The sequence below is a fragment of the Zootoca vivipara genome, chromosome 16, assembly GCF_965207765.1.
Source record: "Zootoca vivipara chromosome 16, rZooViv2.hap1.1, whole genome shotgun sequence".
NCBI lineage: Eukaryota > Metazoa > Chordata > Lepidosauria > Squamata > Lacertidae > Zootoca > Zootoca vivipara.
Window position 1 is genome coordinate 31,015,346 of NC_142599.1, and position 24,002 is coordinate 31,039,347.

At 50.2% G+C, this 24,002-nt stretch overlaps 1 protein-coding gene across 1 annotated transcript; it reads right to left on the minus strand.

Annotated features, from left to right (window-relative positions):
- Nucleotides 1-382: 382 nt before the first annotated feature.
- LOC118076375 (sodium/calcium exchanger 1) lies at nucleotides 383-23,622 on the minus strand. The gene is made up of 6 exons (XM_035099082.3): nucleotides 21,859-23,622; nucleotides 9,424-9,530; nucleotides 7,852-7,973; nucleotides 6,317-6,416; nucleotides 5,613-5,885; nucleotides 383-2,364 (listed from the first exon to the last, which is right to left on the minus strand). Exons 1-6 carry the CDS (start codon nucleotides 23,610-23,612, stop codon nucleotides 1,988-1,990), a joined length of 2,733 nt encoding a protein of 910 aa, XP_034954973.2. The 5' UTR covers nucleotides 23,613-23,622; the 3' UTR covers nucleotides 383-1,987.
- Nucleotides 23,623-24,002: the final 380 nt, after the last annotated feature.

Below are 24,002 nucleotides of genomic sequence, written 5' to 3' on the forward strand. Positions count from 1 at the left end.
ATAATTTGCACTCCACCTGGCACACTTGGGGGGGGGGAGAAAGTGAAGGACGTGCACCTGTCCAAAACACCTGGTCAGAAACCAAGCCACACCTCCTTGAGTCACAACAACAGGAGTGCCTTAAACATGGCTTGCTTTGGGGATGCTGTAAATTCAGCAACAGAAAACTGGGGGATAAGCAAAGTCCAGCTGGGTTAGGCCACTGTTTCCTCTGTGACCATCCTCTTGCCTGTTGGAAGTCCATAAAGACAAGTGAAGCAGATAAGACCATTTGTCCAGCTTGCAGGGAACCTTAGACCCAAGTTTGGGAAATGCCGTTTTTTTCCTAAATAAGATGATATACATATATAGAGATTTTAAAAAATGCACAGCTTTCTAGAATAAGTTTTAAATAGGTTTTGTTCTTGTTTTTTAGAAAACACACACACACACACACACACAACACGACACAAATCCAAGGTAGTGCAAGCAACAGGACGTAAGAGGAAGGGCACATTGTTTTTTGGAAAACCAGACAGCAGGCACGAGCAACAGGCAAGCACTGGCGCAAAAGACGGAACGGGCAAGCATGGACACCAGTGTGACTTACAGAGACACGAGATTGTATGGGTCGGGGTCACAGGGGCCACCATGCAAACTGAGGCATGGGATGTACCAATGTCGGGGGGGGCCCTCCCCAGAGAGGAGGGAAGCACCATGCGCAGAGGCCGTGGCGTCTGGACAGAAGGAGGGGGGGTGTCCACATTAAAGGACAGAGAAGGGGCAGACAATTGCATGGGTGCCAGAGGTTTGTGGGTTTTCTTCTTTTTAAATAAAAAATAATTTCTGTGGGGGGCTTCCCCCCCTGTAAGTAAAATAAACTCAACTAAATAGAAATCTGAGTTCTGTACCGAAAAGGGGAGTCGAATACTAATGTGGTGGAAGTTGTTAATTTGGGAAGGGCGAGCGCTGTGCCGTGGAAGAGGAAGGGAGGGGAAAGCAGCTATCCTAGATCTAGCTATATTTCTGTTTTTTGCTGTTTTGATACTTTTGTGCTGTTCTGGGGGGTTTGTAAAGAGTGCAGGTTTTTCGGAGGGTATTGACTGTGCTTGGAACAAGGTAAACTGGCTGATTAGGATCCTTCTCCCCTTCTCCTATCTCAGGCATCCCCAAACTTCGGCCCTCCAGATGTTTTGGACTACAATTCCCATCATCCTTGACCACTGGTCCTGTTAGTAAGGGATCATGGGAGTTGTAGGCCAAAACATCTGGAGGGCCGCAGTTTGGGGATGCCTGTCCTATCCTCGCTTGCTTTTTCCACCTCTCTCTCTCTCTCTCTCTCTCATTCCAGTTTTGCTGACATCATTATGTTACCATCCACTGGGATGCAAAGAGTGCCCCCTCTCTGTCGCTGCAAGAAACTGTGGCCAGGCTTGCAATGGGAAGGACAGTGTGTCCAACTAAGTAGTCCTCCAATACTTGCAAGGATAAGAATGGTAATTGGCAGGGCTGGTCAATATCCCCCCACCCCACCCCACCATTTTCTGAGGCTACTAATTCACCCAGGTCAGTGTGGAAGGGGGTGGCCTATGTCCTGGCTCAGCCTCCCTTGAATCTGTTGCACCCCTAAGATGTGTCTAAAATCAGGGTTCTTAATAGCTTGGCTTTTTCTCTCTCCAAACGGAGGTGGGCGACTCTGCCATCAGTCCATCGCAGAAGCCTTGACCAGGATTCGACCCTGTAACTTTGTCCCATTTTTGTTACCACCTTAGTCATTACTAGACTGCAGGGCTGGCGTCGGCGAAAGTCTTCACTGAACTGTTGCGGAAGTGAAGGTGTTCCCATGTGCTTGAGAAAAAAGGGATCCCCCAACTTGGGGAGGGAGGGTTTGCCTTTTCCTTTCTCTCCCTCCACCCCCAAGTCATCCAGGGGTCAGTTTCCCAAGGTTTGGACAGGGGCCTCCCCAAGGCCAAGCCCGAAAGCGAATCTCCCAGCCTGCACTTGTCTTTCAGAAGCCCTGAATGTGGCAGTAGGCTTCCAGGGCAGCCAGAAGGATGTAGACCAGCCATAGGCTCAGGAAGAGAAGGGTTGCCAGGATTTTGGGGGTTCGGGGACCACCCAGTTCTCCGCCGATGGGTGGGCGGCGGCGGTACATTAACACTGCAATGCTGAAGAAGGCGAAGATGGTGAAGAGGGTGACCGAGAATGCCAGGTTGCCAGGCTTCACGCGAAAGGGCTGACCTTTGCTGGCCCAGTACCCGGCTGCAATAGTCCAGGCCACCCCGATGCCCAGGAAGACGTTGACTGCGTTGCTACCCGTCACATTCCCAATGGAGGCGTCAGCGTGCTGGTCTTGGATGGCGGCAACTTTGCTGGCAAAGGTATCTGCGGAGACAAAAGGGCAGAAGGCGGTTGCAAAACAGATACTCTCACACTGAGCTACGGCCATGCTTCCTTCTAACCACATTGAGGCTCAAACAGGGTATCGTCTAATCCAGGGTTTCCCAAACATGAATCTCCAGCTGTTTTTGGACTGCAACTCCCATCATCCCTAGCTAGCAGGACCAGTCATCAGGGATGATGGGAATTGTAGCCCCAAAACAGCTGGAGACTCAAGTTTGGGAAACCCAGAGCTAGGCAAACCACTATTTCGACTTGGCAGAAGACAGTTTCCTATGTTCCTGCCATACGAGGACCCATTCAAGGCTGGCAAAAGCCCTTAAGGAAAGTGCAGATCAGGGCTGGTGAGTGGGATGCAGCCTGGGGCAACTGGAGGGCCAAACAGCTTGGAGGGCCATGTTTTGTTGCTAGGATTCTCCATTTCTCATCTAAGAGGTAAGTGTGTCAGAATTTTGGGAAGCTAAGGGCAGGGCACCCTAGTGCCCCGAGCAAGGACAAGATTTGGTGCTCCTTCCATATTAATGTAGGTTTTATCATCATCATTTTGTGCCCCCTCGGCTAACCACCCACACCGTCCTAAATCTGGCACTGCTATGGGTGCAGCAACCCTACACCTTCCCAGGACACTGTGAAAGCAGAATAAATTGTTCGAGCAGGAGGCAAATCTCCCCAAGCTAATGCCTCCATTTCCCTCCTTGCCAAGCCTTTAAAAAAAGTCTGCAAAATAAAATAAAGTAAAAATCTGTATTACACTGCTGTGCAATCGTACTTCCAATCCTCTCCAGAACCCTTCATTCTCTGCGACGTAATATATATTTGGGCATTTCAGCACTTTGCAGGGTTAGCTCCTCGCTCTCCCACTCTCTCAATATGAGATTTAGCCTTATCATCATTTCTCCACCAGCTCATCAAGACGGCAAGTTTTCTCCTTTCTAATCCTGTTCTCCAGACTGCCTGTTAAATACAGCCGCCTCTCTTTCCCCGACAATCCTCTTGCCGTCGCCTCTGGCTTTGTCGGCCACATGTTCTGAGACGTGAGAGTCTTCTGCTTTTTCATCCTGAGCCATTAATATGAACCCAAGGCTCGCCCCCGCTCTGCTCACCCTAAATAGCAAGAGCAGGTTTAGGATTTGTTAAGAGCCCCTGGTGTGTGCACGCCAGAAATCCAGTGATGGGGAACTTTTGGGCCTCTATTTCCCATCAGCCCCCAACGACCTTCATTTGGGACAACTGATTGAGCTTCCTAGCTGCCAATATTAACAAATTAAAGAAATGGGGTAGCTCACAAGACTCCTAATCTCAGAGCCGTGGGTTCAAGCCCCACATCGGGCAAAAGATTCCTCCAGCCCAGGGGGTTGGACTGAATAATCCTCATGGTTCCTTCCAACTCTAATGATTCTATGATTTTTATCTCCCAATAATTTATCTTGCTAGTTCGAGGGGAAGCACTTTGCAAAAGCAGCTCCTCTGGGGACAAATTAAAATAAGGTTTGTGGGCTCCCTACCTCTGCAGTAGTAAAGGTGGGCTGGCCGGAGTCTAGATCTGGAGAAAGAGCTCTGATCTGTCTGCAGGACTGACTGCAGAGCTAAAAACTTCCATTTTCTTCCTTGAGGCATAAATGCCTTTTTCCTCTCCCCTCTATGCCCTTTTATTCTGGGTTGATGGGATTATATGGGGTTCTAGTACGTAATAAACCAGAAGGCAAAATAAAATACTTAACTTTGGGCAGGGACAAAGAGGCTGAAGGTGGTAACACCCACTTTTACCTCTGGCTCCACCCACCACTGGTATGTGGCCCTTAGAAGGCTGCCCAAAGGGGAATGTGGCCCTCGAGCTGGCAAACGGTACCCCGCTATGATTTATAGGATTGCTCTGGTTTATGATTAAAGCATATTCGTGCCCTACAGTGCAATCCTACACGTGACTACCCTGATGTATGTCTTGCTGAGTTCAATGGGGCTTATTCCCAGGTAACTAAGAGAGGCTCACAGTCTGTTTGTGTGTGTGATTGATTGTAGAATTAGGCAAATTAAGGCTATCACGAAGAGTCGGACACGACTAAACGACTAAACAAGGCTATCGGTGGCTATTAGCTGTTGACAGTTAAAAATGCAAAGTCTGTGTAAAGAGAGAGTTTGCCTCTAAATCCCAGGTGCTGTGAGACAAACCATCCTGGAAAGTCTGCTTATGCTGTTAAGTGTATGGATGGCAAATATACCTCCCTGCTTCTTTGATTGCAGTCAAGAAAGCAGAAAAGTCTATCCACCACCCAAAGTCTTCCTTAAAGGATTATTATTATTATTATTATTATTTAAAAAATAATTTGTTGAAAATCAATTTTAAAAATTGTTAAAGGAGAGCCTGGATGGCAGATAAACTGCTTTCTTGACTGTGATCTCTTTTAGCTGATTTTAATGTTATATTTTTAAAATTACTGAATTGTCTGCCCTGCCCTGGACTTGTTAGAGATATAAATTGTGTGTGTGTTTGTAGAGACCTTTGGTCTAACCCAAGGCAACAAAGGCTAATAATAATAATGATAATATCCCTGATGCCTTGGGATAGGCCAAAGGTTTCTTCAAGCCCCAAATTAATTAATATTCTTTTATTTCATTTTATTTAGTCCATTTATATCCTGCCTCTCCTCCCGGATGAGGATGAGCCCATGGTGGCAGCAATTACCGCTACCGTTACTATAAGTAGTATTATTATCCATTCAGTTTCTTACCCACACCTCATCACAAGGTCCTACACCAAAGGCCAAGACTGTGTGTTCGGGTATTTCCTCAGCACATGACAGAAGCTGCACAATGAGGGATTTACCTCTGGGGATGGAATGCCGCAGCTTGGGGGCTACCACAGAGAAAGCCCTTCTCTCGGACCTTCCCCTACTTCCTCCTTGAACATCTGAGGGGAGGGGAGCTCCCAAGAAGGCCCCTCTGCCAATTTCTCTCCAGGGGTGTTCTGTGGGGAGTGAGCCAACCTTAACCAATGCGATGCCTATTTCAGGATAGTTTGGTGGCTTCTTTTGTTTTTAACTGGCCTGGCTAATGTTCCTTTACAGCAAAGCTTTTCAGGACAGGAAGAGGCAAGAAACCTTGATTCCTCCCAGCTGATCGGGGCCAAGAGAACCCATAAAATACAATTTGCCCTGTGGCGGTTCCACCCTTCCCCTCACTGAGGTCACTCCTGACCCTGATATGATCTGCCCCACTCGCCGCCCCTCACTGACCAGGCACGGAGGTGCCCAGGGCCACGAAAACCACGGCTGTGACAGAGTCTTTGAGGCCAATGGTGCAGCCAAAGTGGGCGGCCAGGTCTCCGGTGAGGGCGGTGAGGACTCCGATGAGGCAGATGGAGACGAAGAAGCAGGCCCAGCCGCACCAGTATTCGGTTGGCGGCACAAAGGCAAACAGAACTTTCCAGAAAACCGTCAGGAAGTGCATGATGTAGTCGAAGCAAGAGGGGAGGCGCTCCTCGCCAGAGTCGTCGTCCTCGTCGTCACCTGGAGGGGGGAGGGAGCACAGAGAGACACCTTGAATCGAAAAGGGACGCCACCAGCCCACCTTAGCCAACCTCCCCACAGCTGATTTTAAGAAGGAAAAAGAAAAGAGTAACTGGGAGAAAACAAAATTGACAACTCCCCCATCCCTGTCATGTAACTCCATTTTCTTACATTCACCCCATGGCCTCCTCTAGTGGGTTCTCTCTTCCACTGTGGAATATTTAAACCAGAAGTTCCTTGGGACAGAGACCTGCTGCCTTTCCCCCCTTTTCTTATTTTTCTCATCAAAATGCCCCCCACAGGGACGAGGCTACGTCTGAGCGTGTTGTGGCTGGTGACTGGAAGCAGCTGTCTGCGGTGTCCAGAAGTTGGCTACACCCTCTGTCCCAACGCTCCTACACCCCTCCAAAAACGTCCATCTTCTTTCTTACCAGCGCTGACGGTTACGGCGCTAACAAACTGCTCCCTCCAGCTGCTGCTGCCGACGACGAGGGCCAAGTTTGTCTTCTTTATTAATTTGTCCACAGTGCTCTGGAAAAAGGGGGTGGGGGGAGGTGAGAACTTCAAGCAGGCAGAAGGGGCTAGTCCCTATGGAACTTCTCCCCGCACCCACCCCTTTCCGCCACCACCGCTACCAGTATTGCTATCCTCCTCCTCCTCTTGGCTCTTCAGCGCCCGTGGTCAGGGATGGCGTGGGAAATGTCATTGCATCTTTGGGCCCCGTGCCACCCTGCCATCTGCCTAACCAGCCATGATGACAAGGGCACTGGAGCAAAAGGTGGCGTGAGAAACCGGGAGACAGATTCAAAGGAAACAAATCTGTTTTTAATAAAGAACCAGGACGGACGTTTTGCCCATCTCAGAAATAAATTTGTTATTATTACTGTAACTTATATATTCAAAGAGAGGGAATTCCAAAAGGTAAGTAAAGTGCCACGATACCAAAGAAGGCACAATTCCTGCATTGTGTGGAATGGAAGTCCAGGCAAGGTGATATCTGCAGGAAGCCCTCACCTGCAGAGGGCGGTGATCCATTGAGTGCATAAGGATGAGATGGTAACTGACACAGGGACATCACACTCAATAACAGGTTGTGAAAAACACACAAGGCTTGGAGGCTGAACAAGATGCGAGGGCACCTTGTAGGGCGCAGGCTCACATTGGGCAGGGTTGGATGTTTTGTGGTGGCCCAAAAGTCCATGGCTGGGGTCGAGCGGGTGGGGAAACAGAAATGTTTAAACTTCAGCTCTTTATTCTGGGGGATTCTCAGCCCCTGTTTATGGGCAAGGAGCTGGTTCCTGATTTGGTTCCTTATTCAAAAGCCCAAGGGTTCTTTCAAGACAGCCTTTTTATTAAGCATTCATCCTAGTTTGCTTACTCAGTGGCCAGACTATGTCCGGTCTTGGCTGAGCGTTTGTTCTGATTTGTTAATGGGGTAGTTATACGACAATGGGCATCCCCCTTGCTATATCCTGATTTGCTTGCGGAATGTTTAAACATCTTCCTGTTAGTCATTCGTTCATCCCACACTTTTCGTCGCATTTCCCTGTCACTTTCCAAACTGCAAATAGCCTTGTTTGTTAAAAAAAAATTAATGGATGGTGGAAATTGGAGGTTGGCACACTAGGACAAATGGGGCACCGCCCCACCAAGCTCAGTCCACCCACACTTGTCTATCTCTTTACTTACAATCAGTCCAAGGGATGGCATTTGCTGGCAGCTTCCTCCTCAGTCTCAGCATTTGTAGAACTCAGCAGAGGGGGGGGGAGCTAGAATTATTTGGTTCTGCCTGTCATTGGCTCTGCTGCCACCTACTGGTAGGCTCCTTGCCTTCCACCCTACCAGTCCCAATGGGCACCAGGCACCACTGGGAGGGGTGTGTGTGGATGCTGAAGTGTGAGGAGGGGGATTGTGACTGAAAAGTCTCTCTTGCTAGGGAGTGCCAGGTGAGAGAGTGTCTTCTTACCTTGAATTCATAAGATTCCTCAATAACAACTTCAAGTTTGGGGTTCTCTCCAAGGCTAGGACACCCCATCTTGGCAATTGCTTCCTTTTCTCCATTAGGCAAGCGGTTTTCATTAGTGTCACCTGGGGTGGGGGTGGGGAGAAAACAGGCACATAGGGAGAGGCTGGAATCCCAACATCCCCTCTCTGCCAGCCTCCAGAAACCTCTTTCCAACTATCTAACCTCTTCCGTCACCCACCGTCCTCAGTCCCCTTCCCAGTTGCTTCAATCCATCTCCTTAATGACCCAAGGTTGCCCACTTTCCTAACAATTTGGCCCTTCTGCCTTTCAAACAGCAGTCCAGCATGCAGAAGGTGAAGCTTTTATTATCAATTTATCTCCCTTTCATGAAAACCATCACCTGCTAAACTTCTACCTGCCAGCCTGCTGTTTAAAAAGCTGGGGAACAGATGTTGGCAATCTCTCTTTGTGCTCTCCTCCTTTATTTTATTTTTTTTAAGCAAAGATCATAGAAACCTGGAGGCAAAGCCTTTCCCCCACTAATTCGGCAAGTCGGTTAAATTTTGCTCTTGGACTTGAAACAACCGAGACAACTCGTGAGACATCATCCTGCAATCGTTTGAGCACCACCCAAAAAGAGGACACGGTTTTGCATTAATTAGGACTGTGTTAATTTCAACTGTGTGCACGCCATACATTTAAAGCACATGACTTCCCGCTAAGAGTCCTGGGAACTGGAGCTGGGTGCTGGGAAATCCAGCTCTGTGGGAGGTAAACTACAATTCCCAGGATTATTCGGGGGGGGGGGGGCGACGACGACAGTGTGTTATAAATGTATGATGTGGACAATGCGAATTTAGACAGGGTGACTATAATTTGAAAGGGGGAAAAACCAACACTTTTCATTTCTGCAGCGGGTTGGACTGGATGATCCTCAGGGTTCCTTCCAACTCTACAATTCTGTGATTCTAGGGAAGAGTGTGAGCCGATGACCTGCGTGCCTGCTTAGTCTGCTGTCTAGCTGCTTCTCACTCCCTGTGGGTGGACAACTTCTCTCTCTTCTGAGAGTTCCTTACTGTATCTTTAAACTTACCTTGGATTACACGACCCTACAAATAAAGGGCTCCGCTAATACCATGTCTTCCTTAAGTCTTTCCGCCATAAGCTCAGGGGAAGGGAACCTTCTTCGTCCTGAGGGCCGCATTCCCTTCTGGGCAACTTTCCAGGGGCCACAAGACAATGGTGGGTGGGGCCACAGGCAAAAGTGGGCAGAGCAATGAATGTGAACCTGACCTTTATACAGCAGGCTTGCAAGACCTGGAGGACCACATTTGCCCCCCAAGCCCAAGGTTCCTCATCCCAGGTGTAGCCCACCCCACATCCCCCTCTGCCCCTCAACTATCTTAGAATGTCTCTCCTGCAAATATTATTATTTTTAAAATTTCTACGCCACCCTTCATCCTAGGGCAGTTTACAATATAACAACACAAAATACATCACATAATACAAACTAAAACAACAACAACAACAACAACACACACACACACCAGGATTCCCCACCTTTAACCTTACCATGCCGTGGACCTGTGTCCAGCAGTTGTGGTGGCCCCAGCTCCAGGTGGAAGTTCTTGTTTTTCTCATACTCCTCATCGTCAATAATTTTAATTTCGATGTATCTCCTGGGGACGAGGGAGAAAATATTGGGTTCCCTGGAGCAGGCAGACTAATGCAGGAAGCAATCTTCCCAAGGTACTGCCCCGCTTTCCCCTTCCCCTCCCTCTCCTGGGCCTGGCCTTGGCTTTGCTCTGGGCCCAGCAAGTGGAAATTTAGTAAGCCCATACTTTCTTGGGCAAGGAAGTGAAGCAACAGGGAAAGCACTCCTTGGCTTAATATCAGCATAAAGGTAAAGGGACCCCTGACCATTAGGTCCAGTCGTTACCGACTCTGGGGTTGCGGCGCTCATCTCGCGTTATTGGCCAAGGGAGCCGGCGTATAGCTTCCAGGTCATGTAGCCAGCATGACAAAGCCGCTTCTGGCGAACCAGAGCAGCACACAGAAACGCCGTTTACCTTCCCACCAGAGCGGTACCTATTTATCTATTTGCACTTTGATGTGCTTTCGAACTGCTAGGTTGGCAGGAGCTGGGACCGAGGAACGGGAGCTCACTCCGTCGCGGGGATTCAAACCGCCAACCTTCTGGTCGGCAAGCCCTAGGCTCTGTGGTTTAACCCACAGCGCAACCCGCATACCTAATATCAGCATAGCAGGCAGCCATTAAAAGTCATACGCAGCGGAGGCCGGTGCGTTCGGGAGAATGAGGCATTGCCTCGTCAACTTCAAACTGCCGTCAGCCATCCCCGGCCTTCTTGCCTTCTTCCTTGCACCCAGTCTAGCAGGTGGTTCTGCCTGGCAGCTTCCTTCTCCATAGTCTCAGCTTTGCCCCTTGTAGTAATCAGCAGGGAGAAAGAGGAGGATGGGGACAAGACAAACCTAGAACTATTTGGCTCCGCCTGCCGTTGGCTCTGGTGCCACCTACTGGTGGGCTCCTTCGCTTCTGCCCTAACAGCCCTGATAGGCCCCAGCAACGGCTGGTCAATTATGTTAAGAGAGAGGGGGGGGGAAGCTTGGACCACCCTCCACCCAAATCTTATCACCAAATCTGGGTGTGCAGAACTCACATCCGGGCCCTGCCTGTCATCCGTTCAGGCTCCACCTGCCATTGGGGCCCCTGCCTTCTGCCCCAGAACCAGTCCCCTCTGCACAGAGGAGCGAGGCCAGCAGGGAGAAGCAACCCTCCCCATAGCCACCTCCTGCTCCTTCGAGCTCATCTCTGCTTATGCATGACCCCATGGCTTCGCTCTCGCCAAGCTGTGGCACAACACACACACATGCACACATTCCGGGTACGCTAAGCCGAGCCTGGCAGCCGGAGCCTCGCTTGATGCCATCTGTTTTTAGTTCCCTAATTACAAACACAAAGAGACGGCTTGGTATTAATGGGATGGGAATATATGTGGGTATGTCAACGCTATAGGGCTGCCAAGGGGGTGAAAGACAAGCCACCCTTTCGGATCTTAAGATTCAGGTCTCACTGACACGGAGACATATCCCCAAACTCTGCCGCATTTGCGTCAGAACAACAAATCTGATCAAATGCATGCCACAGCTATATTTTCTGGCGGTACGTAAGTACAGAAGAGCGTTTCTTTTGCTGGGCTGTCTTAACCTCTTGCCTTCCCAAGATCCTCAGCAACAGATTTGCTGAAGTTCCCTTCAGTGACAGGTGCTGTCGCCCTTGCGATCATGTTGAGCTTGAAACAGCCTCGTGTCTGTTTCTCTACTGTAGATTTTATTAAGGGGATAGAGAACACATAATTTATCCTCTTATGAGCTGGTTTCCTGGCTCGATCCTTAGAGGCGCTTCTGAGTATCTTCCTGCAGGGGGTCTCATAAATCCATCACTTGAACAGGTGGCAATATAGCAAAATGTTGTAATATCCCTGGAACGGCTATGCTTGTTAGTTCCACATGTCACCTTTATTCTTCTGAGGCTGTGGTTTTGTATATAGATATAGATTAGATATAGATATAGATAGATACAGTGGTACCTCAGTTTATAAACACAATTGGTTCCAGAAGTCTGTACTTAACCTGAAGCATACTTAACCTGAAGCGAACTTTCCCATTAAAAGTAATGGAAAGTGGATTAATCCGTTCTAGACAGGTCCACGGAGTACTTAAACTGAAAATACTCAAACTGAGGCGTACTTAAACCGAGGTATGACTGTATAGCATTTTCTTTAACGTCCAGTTGACTGATACCTCAAAAACCTGAGGTAAAGTTGCCACCTCCTTTACAGGGTTGGCTCCTGCACTTTTTACAGAAGCTGCCTGGCACACGTAAATTAAGCAGGTCTAATTCTTACTCCACAGGGACCCAGGTGGCGCTGTGGGTTAATCCACAGAGTCTAGGGCTTGCTGATCAGAAGGTCGGCGGTTCGAATCCCTGCAACGGGGTGAGCTCCCGTTGCTCGGTCCCAGCTCCTGCCCACCTAGCAGTTCGAAAGCACATCAAAGTGCAAGTAGATAAATAGGGACCGCTCCGGCGGGAAGGTAAACGGCGTTTCTGTGTGCTGCTCTGGTTCGCCAGAAGCAGCTTTGTCATGCTGGCCACATGACCCGGAAGCTGTCTGCGGACAAACGCCGGCTCCCTCGGCCTATAGAGCGAGATGAGCGCCGCAACCCCAGAGTCGGACACGACTGGACCTGATGGTCAGGGGCCCCTTTACCTTTACCTTAATTCTTACTCCAGTAGTGATGTATGGAAGTGAGAGCTGGACGATAAAGAAGGCTGATCGCTGAAGAATTGATGCTTTTGAATTATGGTGCTGGAGGAGACTCTCGAGAGTCCCATGGACTGCAAGAATATTAAACCTATCCATTCTGAAGGAAATCAGCCCTGAGTGCTCACTGGAAGGACAGATCCTGAAGCTGAGGCTCCAATACTTTGGCCACCTCATGAGAAGAGAAGACTCCCTGGAAAAGACCCTGATGTTGGGAAAGATGGAGGGCACAAAGAGAAGGGGACGACAGAGGACGAGATGGTTGGACAGCGTTCTCAAAGCGTTCTCAAAGCTACCAACATGAGTCTGACCAAACTGCGGGAGGCAGTGGAAGACAGGAGTGCTATGGTCCATGGGGTCACGAAGAGTCGGACACGACTAAACGACTAAACAACAACAACAATTCTTACTCCAATTAAACAGGCATGTGGAGACTATTGGCCCTCCAGATGTTGCTAAACTACAGCTCCTATCATTGCTCGGGCTGATGGGAGTTGTGGTTCAGTAACACCTGGAGTAACACCTGGAGGTGTTACTGAGGCAGCATCTTAAAAAGCAGAGACATCACCTTGCCTACAAAGGTCTGTATAGTTAAAGCTATGGTTTTCCCAGTAGTGATGTATGGAAGTGAGAGCTGGACCATAAAGAAGGCTGATCGCCGAAGAATTGATGCTTTTGAATTATGGTGCTGGAGGAGACTCTTGAGAGTCCCATGGACTGCAAGAAGATCAAACCTATCCATTCTTCAGGAAATCAGCCCTGAGTGCTCACTGGAAGGACAGATCGTGAAGCTGAGGCTCCAATACTTTGGCCACCTCATGAGAAGAGAAGACTCCCTGGAAAAGACCCTGATGTTGGGAAAGATTGAAGGCACAAGGAGAAGGGGACGACAGAGGATGAGATGGTTGGACAGTGTTCTCGAAGCTACGGACATGAGTTTGACCAAACTGCGTGAGGCAGTGCAAGACAGGAGTGCCTGGCGTGCTATGGTCCATGGGGTCACAAAGAGTCGGACACGACTAAACGACTAAACAACAACACCTGGAGGGCCCAAACTTTATGTGGAATAAAAACTTTGCCTGCTTCCATTTCTGTGAGTGAGGCTGTCACGAAAAGATGGAAAAGCCATACCCTTTAAAATTAATAGAGCAAATGGCATGTGATAAACATAGATAGATAGATAGATAGATAGATAGATAGATAGATAGATAGATAGATAGATATAGATAGATAGATAGATAGTGTTGTGTATTGAGTCAAAGGATTTTATATCTGTATTATTATTGTCTGTATTTGCATTAGGATAAAGTAACTGCCTTTTGGTCCCAGAGGGTACAGCTACTATTGGTTCATTTAAGCTGCTGTATTTGGATCCTCTGTCTTATTGGTTTCCTCCAAAAGGCAGCACTGTGATTGCGTGATATTGTTCCCTCCAAAATGTATCCCTTCCTAGCTAGTCCCCTGTCCCTATAAATGTAGCTTTCCTCTCCTCAGTCTTCAGTCTTGTTCACTTTAATAAAGAGCTGTTACTAGAGAACTGTCTCCAGCATGTTTTGTCAAGAGAGCTGAAATCACAAACCCCACGTCACAACAACTGGCGACGAGGATGGGATCCGGAATGCTGAGGAGCGGTTAAACACAACCCTGCCTCAGAGTCCGGATTGCCAGCTGAGAAGACGACCCTGCCCGCTAGGACAATGGAGAGTCCAAGGGTATTGGAGCCCTTCCAGCCATCAGAGCCCCACACCTGGGAAGACTACGTCGAACGCTTCGAGTTCTTCGCAGTGGCTCAAGGGATCACCGATGCCAGCAAAAGAAGGGCCACATTCCTGAGCTACTGTGGGCCCGAGACCTTCAAGCTAGCCAAGGCATTACTTGCTCCAGCGAAGCTGAGTGAGACATCTCTCCAAGATATTCTTGCCTTCCTAACAAGCCACTTGGCGCCTACTGAGACCAAGATGGCCCGGCGGATGGAGTTCCATAAGAGGCAGCAGCATGCTGGGGAGTCTGTATCCGCATTTCTGGCTGAACTCCGGAAGCTCGCTCAGCACTGCGGCTTCCAAAATCTGGAAGAGACTCTCCTGGATCGGTTTATTGGTGGTCTGAGCAGCAAGAAAGCCAGAAGACGCATCGTGGCTAAAGAAGAGGTTACCCTTGCTTCAGCCTTGAAGGAGGCCACCGCCACGGAGAATTATGAAAGAGAGGAGCTTGATGCCAGTCGCAAGGCCACTAAGCCACAGATAGAAGTTGCGCATGCCATGGACGAGCTAGAGGCTACTCCAAGCCAGAGCCCAGTCCGTGGGGTTGAGTCGGTGCGTCAGGCCTGCACAGTGCACAGAGATCGCCGAGGCAGTTGCCCAGGTTGTGGCGGAAACCATGAAAGGAAGAGTTGTCGTTTCAGGGATGCTATCTGCCGGACATGCGGAAAGACGGGTCACATCGCCAGGGTCTGTAGATCGGCGGCGTCGGGAGCGACAGGAGCACCTAGACTGGAGCATCGCAGACCGCCCACAGCAACTCGTTTTCTAAAGGACTGCCACTACGTAACGGAGATCAATGGGAGGGCTGTGCAGTTTCCAGCGCAAGGCAAGGCACACGTCAAGGTGAAGATTGAGGGTCAGCAGTGCGACATGGAGGTGGACTCCGGATCTGCATTCACCATCGTGTCAGACCAGACCGCGAAGACATTCTTCCCCAGGGGTAAGTTGCCCCCTCTGGAGCCCTTTCCGGCAACCTTGCAGTCGTACTCAGCAGGCCGCATCCATGTTATGGGAATGTGTGCCGTGAGAGTACAGTTCCGGGACAAACAGGCTGTACTCCAACTGGTGATTGCGAAGGGCAGTCGCCCCAGTCTCCTGGGCACTGACTGGTTCCCTGCCCTGGGACTGAGTATCTCAGGGCTTAATTCAATCCAAACCTGCCCTGAGATGAGCGAGGTATTATGCAAGGAATTTGCTGGTCTCTTTAATGGAAAACTGGGTTGTTATAAAGGGCCCCCAGTTGACTTCGAGTTGGACCCCGGGGTGGCTCCAATCCGACTCAAACCAAGGCGAGTGCCATTTGCACTGCAACCCAAGATCGAGGCAGAGCTGGATAAATTGGTCAAGCAGGGAGTTCTCTCACCCGTGGACTCTGCTAAGTGGGAGACTCCAATCGTCACGCCCCTTAAAGCAAATGGGGAAGTCAGGATATGTGCAGATTACAAATGTACTATCAATAAGGCACTCAGGGGAAACTCATACCCCATTCCAGTTGTATCACATCTGTTGGCTAAACTGGCTGGGGGCAAGGTGTTCGCCAAAATTGACCTGGCACAAGCTTACCAACAGCTGCCAGTAACCCCACAATCAGCGGAAGCACAGACTATTGTCACACATAAAGGGGCGTTCAGAGTTAACAGATTACAGTTCGGAGTTTGTGTGGCCCCAGGGATTTTTCAAGGGCTCATGGAACGCCTGTTAAGAGGTCTGCCGGGGGTCTTGCCATTTTTTGATGACGTTTTGATTGCTGGAAAAGACCCACAGGAACTGGTTGTGCGTGTCCGTGCAGTGTTGCTCAAGTTCAAGGAGGTGGGGTTGCAACTGAAAAAGGAAAAATGCAGTTTTGGGGTGCCAACGGTGGATTTCTTGGGGTTTAAAATTGATGCATCAGGCATCCACCCCACAGATGCTAAGATTAAGGCCATCATCGAGGCACCACGACCACAGAACAAGACGGAGTTGCAGTCATTCCTGGGACTTATTAACTTTTATCATTCGTTCTTACCCCAGAAAGCTTCGGTAGCTGAACCATTACATAGACTATTGCAGAAAAAGAATGTGTGGCGATGGGGGCGGGAGCAGCAGAAGGCTTTTGACTCCTTGCGAGGAATGCTGAGTAGCAGGAGCGTCCTTGCTCATTATGATGAGTCAAAGCCGCTGGTCCTGGCATGTGATGCCTCTCAATACGGTCTGGGGGCTGTGCTGAGTCATAGGGAACCGGATGGGTCGGAAAAGCCCATCTCTTTCTATTCCCGTACGTTGTCGCCCACGGAGCGCAACTATGCTCAAATTGATAAAGAGGCACTGGCTATTGTGTCCGGAATCAAAAGGTTCTATGATTATTTGTACGGTCGCCAATTCTCCATTGAAACGGACCACAAACCACTGTTAGGGTTGTTCAACCCAAACAAACAAACGCCACAAATTCTCTCCCCCAGAATGTTGCGTTGGTCAATATTCCTGAATGGGTTCCAGTACACCTTGACCCATGTGCCGGGGAAACAATTGTGCCATGCTGATGCGCTGAGTCGCTTGCCCCTTCCTGGCGGGAGCAATGAGGATCCTGCTCCGGCGGAGCACATTATGATGCTAGAAACACTTCCGGGGGCTCCTGTAACAGCTACGGATATAGCTGAGAAAACGAGGAAAGATGCTGTTCTCTCCCGTGTGCTCACTTGGGTGGGGAGGGGGTGGCCAGGTGGTCCGCATGAAGAAAAATTCAGGCCTTATGCGACAAGGCAGCACGAATTGTCCATGCATAAGGGTTGTCTCCTATGGGGAGATAGGGTGATCATCCCAGCACCACTGAGAAACAGGGTTCTTGAGACGCTTCACATGGGACACCCGGGAATGGTCAGGATGAAGTCGCTAGCCCGATGTTATGTGTGGTGGCCTGGAATGGACCAGAACATAGAACAATGGGTACGAACATGCAAGGCATGCCAAGAGGTGCGGCCAGAAGTGGCCAGAGCACCAGTCCACTGGTGGGAGCAGTCCAGGACTCCCTGGAGCCGGCTGCACATAGATTTTGCGGGGCCATTCCAAGGGAAGGTCTTTTTGGTTATCGTTGATGCATATTCCAAATGGTTAGAAGTGGCGATGGTCCCTAGCATGGCATCAGCTGCCGTAATCAAGGTGTTGAGGCAGCTGTTTGCTACCCACGGGTTACCTGAGACCATTGTATCAGATAATGGGGCAGCTTTTGTATCCCAAGAATTCAGGGCATTCTTGGCTGATAACTTCATAAGAGGGGTCACATCCGCGCCCTTTCACCCATCCTCCAATGGGCAGGCTGAGCGCATGGTAAGAACAGCCAAAGAATCCATTGCGCGCTTAATGGAGGGTAACTGGTCGGCTCGCATTGCGCGAATGTTATTTTTGCAGCATGCGACGCCGTGTACTGCGACGGGCAAGTCGCCAGCCGAGCTGCTCTTAGGTAGAAGACTGGTAACGGTGCTGGATTATGTCCACCCAGATAAAATGCCAAACCGTAATTCAAGAGCAACCCCCCAGGCTGAGACTGACACAACAAGGTATCTCGCCCCTGAAGATCTGGTCTGGGTGAGGAACTATTCACGAGGTCCGCGGTGGGTGGCTGGTGTGATCACCCGGGCTAGTGGACCTGTGTCCTATTATGTGACCTTGGAAAATGGGCAAGTTTGGAAGAGACATATAGATCAGCTGAGGCGCCGGGCGCTCAGCAGGGAGGAGTCAGATAATTCATCCCTGGCTAATGACGCACAGCTGCGAGACCAGAGTGAAAATGGTCCAGAGGTGCAGTCACCAGGGGCTTCAGCAAATGAACCAGGGTCTGCTAGTCCTCATGATGACGAGGTACAGGTCGGGGACCCTGAGATGTCTGGGACTCCCTCTGTTCCTGATGAAACCCCTATAGCAGCCCCTCCACCACAGGTAACACCCAATCCAGAACCTGCAACACCTGTTGTCAGGAGATCAGGTAGAAGTTGTAGGACCCCACAGTACCTGAGGGATTACGTCTGCTGTGCTCACTAGGGGGGGAGGGGTGTTGTGTATTGAGTCAAAGGATTTTATATCTGTATTATTATTGTCTGTATTTGCATTAGGATAAAGTAACTGCCTTTTGGTCCCAGAGGGTACAGCTACTATTGGTTCATTTAAGCTGCTGTATTTGGATCCTCTGTCTTATTGGTTTCCTCCAAAAGGCAGCACTGTGATTGCGTGATATTGTTCCCTCCAAAATGTATCCCTTCCTAGCTAGTCCCCTGTCCCTATAAATGTAGCTTTCCTCTCCTCAGTCTTCAGTCTTGTTCACTTTAATAAAGAGCTGTTACTAGAGAACTGTCTCCAGCATGTTTTGTCAAGAGAGCTGAAATCACAAACCCCACGTCACAACAGATAGATAGATAGATGATAGATAGATAGATGATAGATAGATAGATAGATAGATAGATAGATAGATAGATAGATAGATAGATGATAGATAGATGATAGTGTTTGTAGAGCAGGGTAGGTTTTTCAGCCCAGGGGCCGTATTCCATTCTGGACAACTTTTCAAGGGCCACGTGTTAGTGGTGGGTGGGGCCAGGGGCAAAAGTGGGTGGAGCAAAGTATGCCAATTTTATCTTTCTATAGGAGGCTAGTTTCCACACATACACTCACAGACGCCTCTCTCTGTTCTCCATCCGGACAAACAAGAGGCATTCTTGCAGAGTTCAAGGACACATCCCTGTCAGACAAAAACACTCAAGGGTGTGGGGTGCAAAGGGGTCAGGGAAGGGTGCGGTTTAGGGAGAGATTCAAGGGCCAGAAAGAGGCCTCAAGGGCCTGTGGTTCCACATCCCCATTTTGAAGAGCGACTGCCGTGAGGTAATTTCCATCCGCTTTCCTCTGGAAGAAGCATTGCTCTCCGCTAGTTCACAAAGGAACACATAAATGCGCATCCCATAAATTTTCACTCACTCACTTTTGTCTGCCACCACCCTCCCCTCACACACACAAACTCCTGCATGCTCCGCTCTATTGGCACACAGCACCCATTTATATCTGCTCGCACTCGCACCATTTCCGTCGCACATCGGCTTACGGCCTGCCAGCCGCTCGCCCCCACGCACGGGTGCTTTCACGCTCTCTCCCGCGTGTGCCGTCGGCCAAACGACCCGCTCTCCCCCCCCGCCACCCCACTTCCCCCCTTCTCGTGCAATTAGGTCAGAGCCTGTCAAATTGGGAGCTGGAGGTTGCTGCAGCACAGCTTGACGGGTGAAAGATTAAGATTTCAAGAAATTAATTCCATGTGTCTGACGAAGCCGGAGGGATGCTGGGGGTGAGTGGCGGTGTTGGTTGGAGGCTGGCGACAAGGCAGCCGAGCAGCAATTATGAGGAGATAATTTTCTGAGATGTATGTGTGAGCGCAGGATGCTTCCTGCTCCTGAGGGATGGAGCCTGGGACCCTCCTGCCACTCATAGTGAATGTCCTTAAGAAAGAGTCTTCTACTGAGTCGGACCACTAGTTCATCTAGCTCAGAACTGCCTGACTGGTAGTGGCTCTCCAAGGTTTCAGACAGGAAGCGTCTCTCAGGACTAGCTGAAGATGCCATGGGTTGAACCCTGGGGCCTTCTTCTGTGTGCAAAGCAGAAGCTCTAGCATTGAAACTACGGAGTCCTTCCCTGTCATCCAACTTTTTCTGATGCAAAACTGGGATGTAGGCCTTCCAGGAGACACTCCCAGGAAAGTCACGTGACCCACACCTTGCTCCTGCTGCAAAAAAAAAGTGCACCTTTTCGGGGTGAGAGTGCACAAGATCGTGGCACTCAAAATGGCCGCCGAGATCTTGCATGAAAAAAAACACAGAATGTCCCTTTTACCCCAGGACACTTGGAAGGTATGGGTGTGTTATCCAGGTTAACAGGCTCAGATCGCAGGTGATGGGAAAAGACTGCTGTCTACTCAAGACCTCAGGGATTAGCTGCCAGTTTAAGCAGGCATCACAGGCAGAGAGAGAGAGAGAGAGAGGGAGAGGGAGAGGGAGGGAGGGAGAAAGACTCTAATAAAGGCAGCACCTCATTTTCAGTAGAACATTTCAGATGCTCTACCACTGACTTATGGCAGTGTGTGCCTTTCTTTCTTGTCTTTCTTTCATGTTGCACCATGAAGTAAGTTGCATCATGAAGGAAGGGTGCCATTGAGCATGTACAGAGCACCTTTATCGAGCTTTGCCACTCCTGCCCCTGCTCAAGCCACCTCCCATGCCTTTTAACATAAACCTGGTATGTGCAACAGACATTCAACATGCTATTCCCATTTCTTAAATCGGGGTGGGGAATCTACTGTCCTCCAGGTGCCGCGGCAGGGATGATGGGAGTTGTAATCCATTGACAACTGGGGGCCATCAGGCTCCGTACCCTTAAAAAAATTAAATCTGTTTCCCATTTCTTAGCTCTAGCCAAGCAACGCTCCGCAGCTGAATTTCTGCTTGCGTCAAAGCACTGTATCTCAGGAGCCAGAGGAGAATGGGTTGGGGGGTTGGGAAGAGGGAAATGAGCTGCGTTGGCATTTTCAAGAGGGGAGGTGTGATGGGAGGAACTGGGAAAGCAATCTCTGACTGCCACTCAGCTACTGGGGCTGCCATAGCTAAACAATTTTGTGGTCTTCCTAAAAAAAAAAAAGGTCAACTATTTTTGAAATATGGCAACCCTAGGTCAAAAGAGATGCGGGTGGCGCTGTGGGTTAAACCACAGAGCCTAGAGCTTGCCGATCAGAAGGTCAGCAGTTCGAATCCCTGCGACGGGGTGAGCTTCCGTTGCTCGTTCCCAGCTCCTGCCAACCTAGCAATTCGAAAGCATGTCAAAGTGCAAGTAGATAAATAGGTACCGCTCTGGCGGGAAGGTAAACAACGTTTCCGTGTGTTGCTCTGGTTCGCCAGAAGCAGCTTAGTCATGCTGGTCACATGACCTGAAAGCTGTACGCTGGCTCCCTCGGCCAATAATGTGAGATGAGCACCGCAACCCCAGAGTCGGTCACGACTGGACCTAATGGTCAGGGGTCCCTTTACCTTTATACTAGGTCAAGCATCAATTTTGCTCGATAATAACCCAGTGGAACAGGAAATAAAACGTACACCATTAAAACAACAGTAACAGCCACAAATTACTGAATGTAGTCTGGGGCCAGGATACCTAAAAGATCATATCGCCCAAGGCCAGTCCAAGATATTTTGCCACCTGAGGCAAACTGCAAAATGGTGCTTCCGGCTAGGGAAGAAAGGGTGAATGAAGATCTACATTAGGAAAAGGGTGGGGGGGATAAATCCACTTTCCCCCAATGGTTGAAGTGGGAATCAAAGGCTGCTGTGGTTGGGGAGAGGGCTGAATCATGCCAGGTGGGTGCAGAGGGCAGCCCCCGCCATTTCCTTCTTGGGGATAGGAGAAAGCATCAATCAGCACCTCCTTTTCGCCGAAAGGCCGCTATAGAGGCGGCATGGCTGCAGAGGAGGAGGCAGATTTGGCCTCCGAGGAGTTTGCCGCAGCAGTCACTGCCACTGCTACAAAGGCAATGGGTGATGAATTCCTCAGAGGCCCTCTCTCCTGCCCCTGTGGATCCTGTGGCCTGAGGCGGTCACCTTGCCTTGCCTCATGGGTGAAGCAGCCCTGGTCTCACCAATTATATATCCCACCAGTCACTGTGTCTTGCAGGAGAGGGCATCCTACAGATGGCATCCTATCAGGAGGACCATAGCCATCATGGTTAACCAGCCATTGGTAGACTCATGCTCTATTATTCCTCCCCCCCCCCATCCTCTTTTAAAGCCATCCAATTTGATGGCCCTCTTGTGTGGGTCACAGCATCCCTGCTCGTGTTTTCAGTACACAGTGCCCACACCAACCTTTTCAAAGACAAAAACAAACCGCCTTCCCTAGTCTCTTACATGGTCTCATCATTCTGGAACTCCACTTTGCCGGCGACCTCCTCATAGTCCTCTCCGGCCTTAGCGGTCCCCTCAATGGTGTGGAAGGGGATGGCCACTCTCCCGCGTGCCCCCGAGGTCCTCAGCACCTTGATGCGCACAGCCCCCACGCTCTCGCTCACACGCATGGAGGCCCCGTCGAAGGTGAAGATGCCGGCATGGTCGTCGTCGAAGATCGTGACAGTGGCCATCTTAGAGGGCCCGAGGCATGCTTTGGGGGGAGGCTCGGGGCCCGGTTCAGCCCAGGCTGCCCGCACGTTACTGAGGTGGACATAGAAATACTCGTCTTCCTCGAAAATGTCGTCGTCAATGATTCCGACCCGCACTTCCTTGTGGGTTTCCCCTGGCTTGAAGAGCAAGGTGCCCTCCGCAAACTCGTAGTCTGAGCCGGCGTTGGCCGTCCCGTCCTCCGTGCGGAAATCCACCCGCAGCGTGACGCAGGCTGGGTCCCCTCCCCGCCGGGCCACAGTCAGCACCACCGAGCCGCAGTTCTCAAAGCACTGGTAGTGTGCTGGCTCGAAGCCAACTTTGGTCACGGACTCGTCTTCTTCCTCACGCACCTCCTGCATGCTAATGGCTTTGCGGGCTTCGTCCGCCGCATGTTTCTTGAGGATATTCCCTGCTCCAATCATCATGCGTGTGGCCTGGATGCGGTAGAAAGCCCGGCTCTTCTGCTGTTGGACTAGCACCTGATAGTTGGCCATCTCGATAAGCTGCTCCATGTCCTTTTCTGGATGTTTCTGCTTGAGGTCCCTTAAGGTGCGAGCCATATCCCTGCGAGCTTCATCATCCTGGTCCTTCCCTGCTTCCACAAGACCTTCGGATCCTTCCTTTAGCGAGTTGTCCATCTCCATGTCCAGCTTTGGATAGGCAGTATCACCCTCAGTCTCGATGATCAGGCCTCGGGCCTTGTCCGCCTGGTATTTCTTGTGTACATATTTGTAGAAGAGGAGCCTTCTGTCAGCCACCCAAGCCTGGAGCACACAGAGTGGGAAGAAGAGGAAGGTGAGGAGCCCTTCCCACAATTCCACTATGCCAGGAGAGAACCAGGCCAGGATGAGGTATAGCCAGATATAGGCGAAGATGCTCCAGGCAGCGGTAACAAAGAAGACCCGCAAGTGTTTGATGCGCCGTACCTCGCCCTCGGGGACCACATGGATGCAGACGGCAATAATGACAAACATATTGAAGGCTGCGCTGCCGACAATGGTGCTAGGCCCCATGTCTCCTGCGGTAAAGCCGTGACCCACAATCTCAATGATGGAGAGCAGGATCTCAGGGGCTGAGGAACCCAGTGCCATCAGGGTCAAGTTGGAGACGGTCTCATTCCAGATGCGGATGGTGGTGGTGGTGGTCTCCCCGTTGGGCTTCTTGATGGTGATCTCCTTCTCCTGTGAGGTGATGACTTCTATGGAGGCCATGAAGCGGTCGGCAATGATGGACATGCCCAGGAACATGTAGATCAGAGCCACAAAGTAAACGATGGCCCTTGCCACCTTGTCCCCCACAGAGGGGTTCTGTGGGAACCACACTGGCAAGATCACACCTTCCTGGCACACCGTGGCCTCTTGGCACTTGGCGGTGTTGTTGCCACTGTCCGGGGACGCTGTCTCAATGCCGTGCGTGCCGCCATGGCCACCCACCGTCGCCAGCGGTGAAGGGAGGAACAAGGCCAGCAGCAAGGCCGAAGCCTTCAGTTGAGACAGGAGTGACATGGCGAGGAAGACAATACCTGTAAGGTAGGGCAGAGAGTGTTAGTGAAATAATAATAATAATAATAATAATAATAATAATAATAATAATAATAATATTCCATCCATCTGGCTGGGTTGCCTCAGCCACTTTGGGCAGCTTCCAACACATATAAAAACACAATAAAACGTCAAATATAGGGCTGCCTTCAAATGTATTCTAAAACTTGTATACAGTAGTTATTTATCTCCTTGACACCTGATGGGAGGGCGTTCCACAGGACGGGCGCTAGGACTGAGAAGGTTCCCTGGTTCCCTGTAACTTCACTTCTCGCAGCGAGGGAACTGCCAGAAGGCCCTCGGAGCTAGACTTCAGTGTCCTGGCTGAATTATATGGGATGGAGACACTCGTTC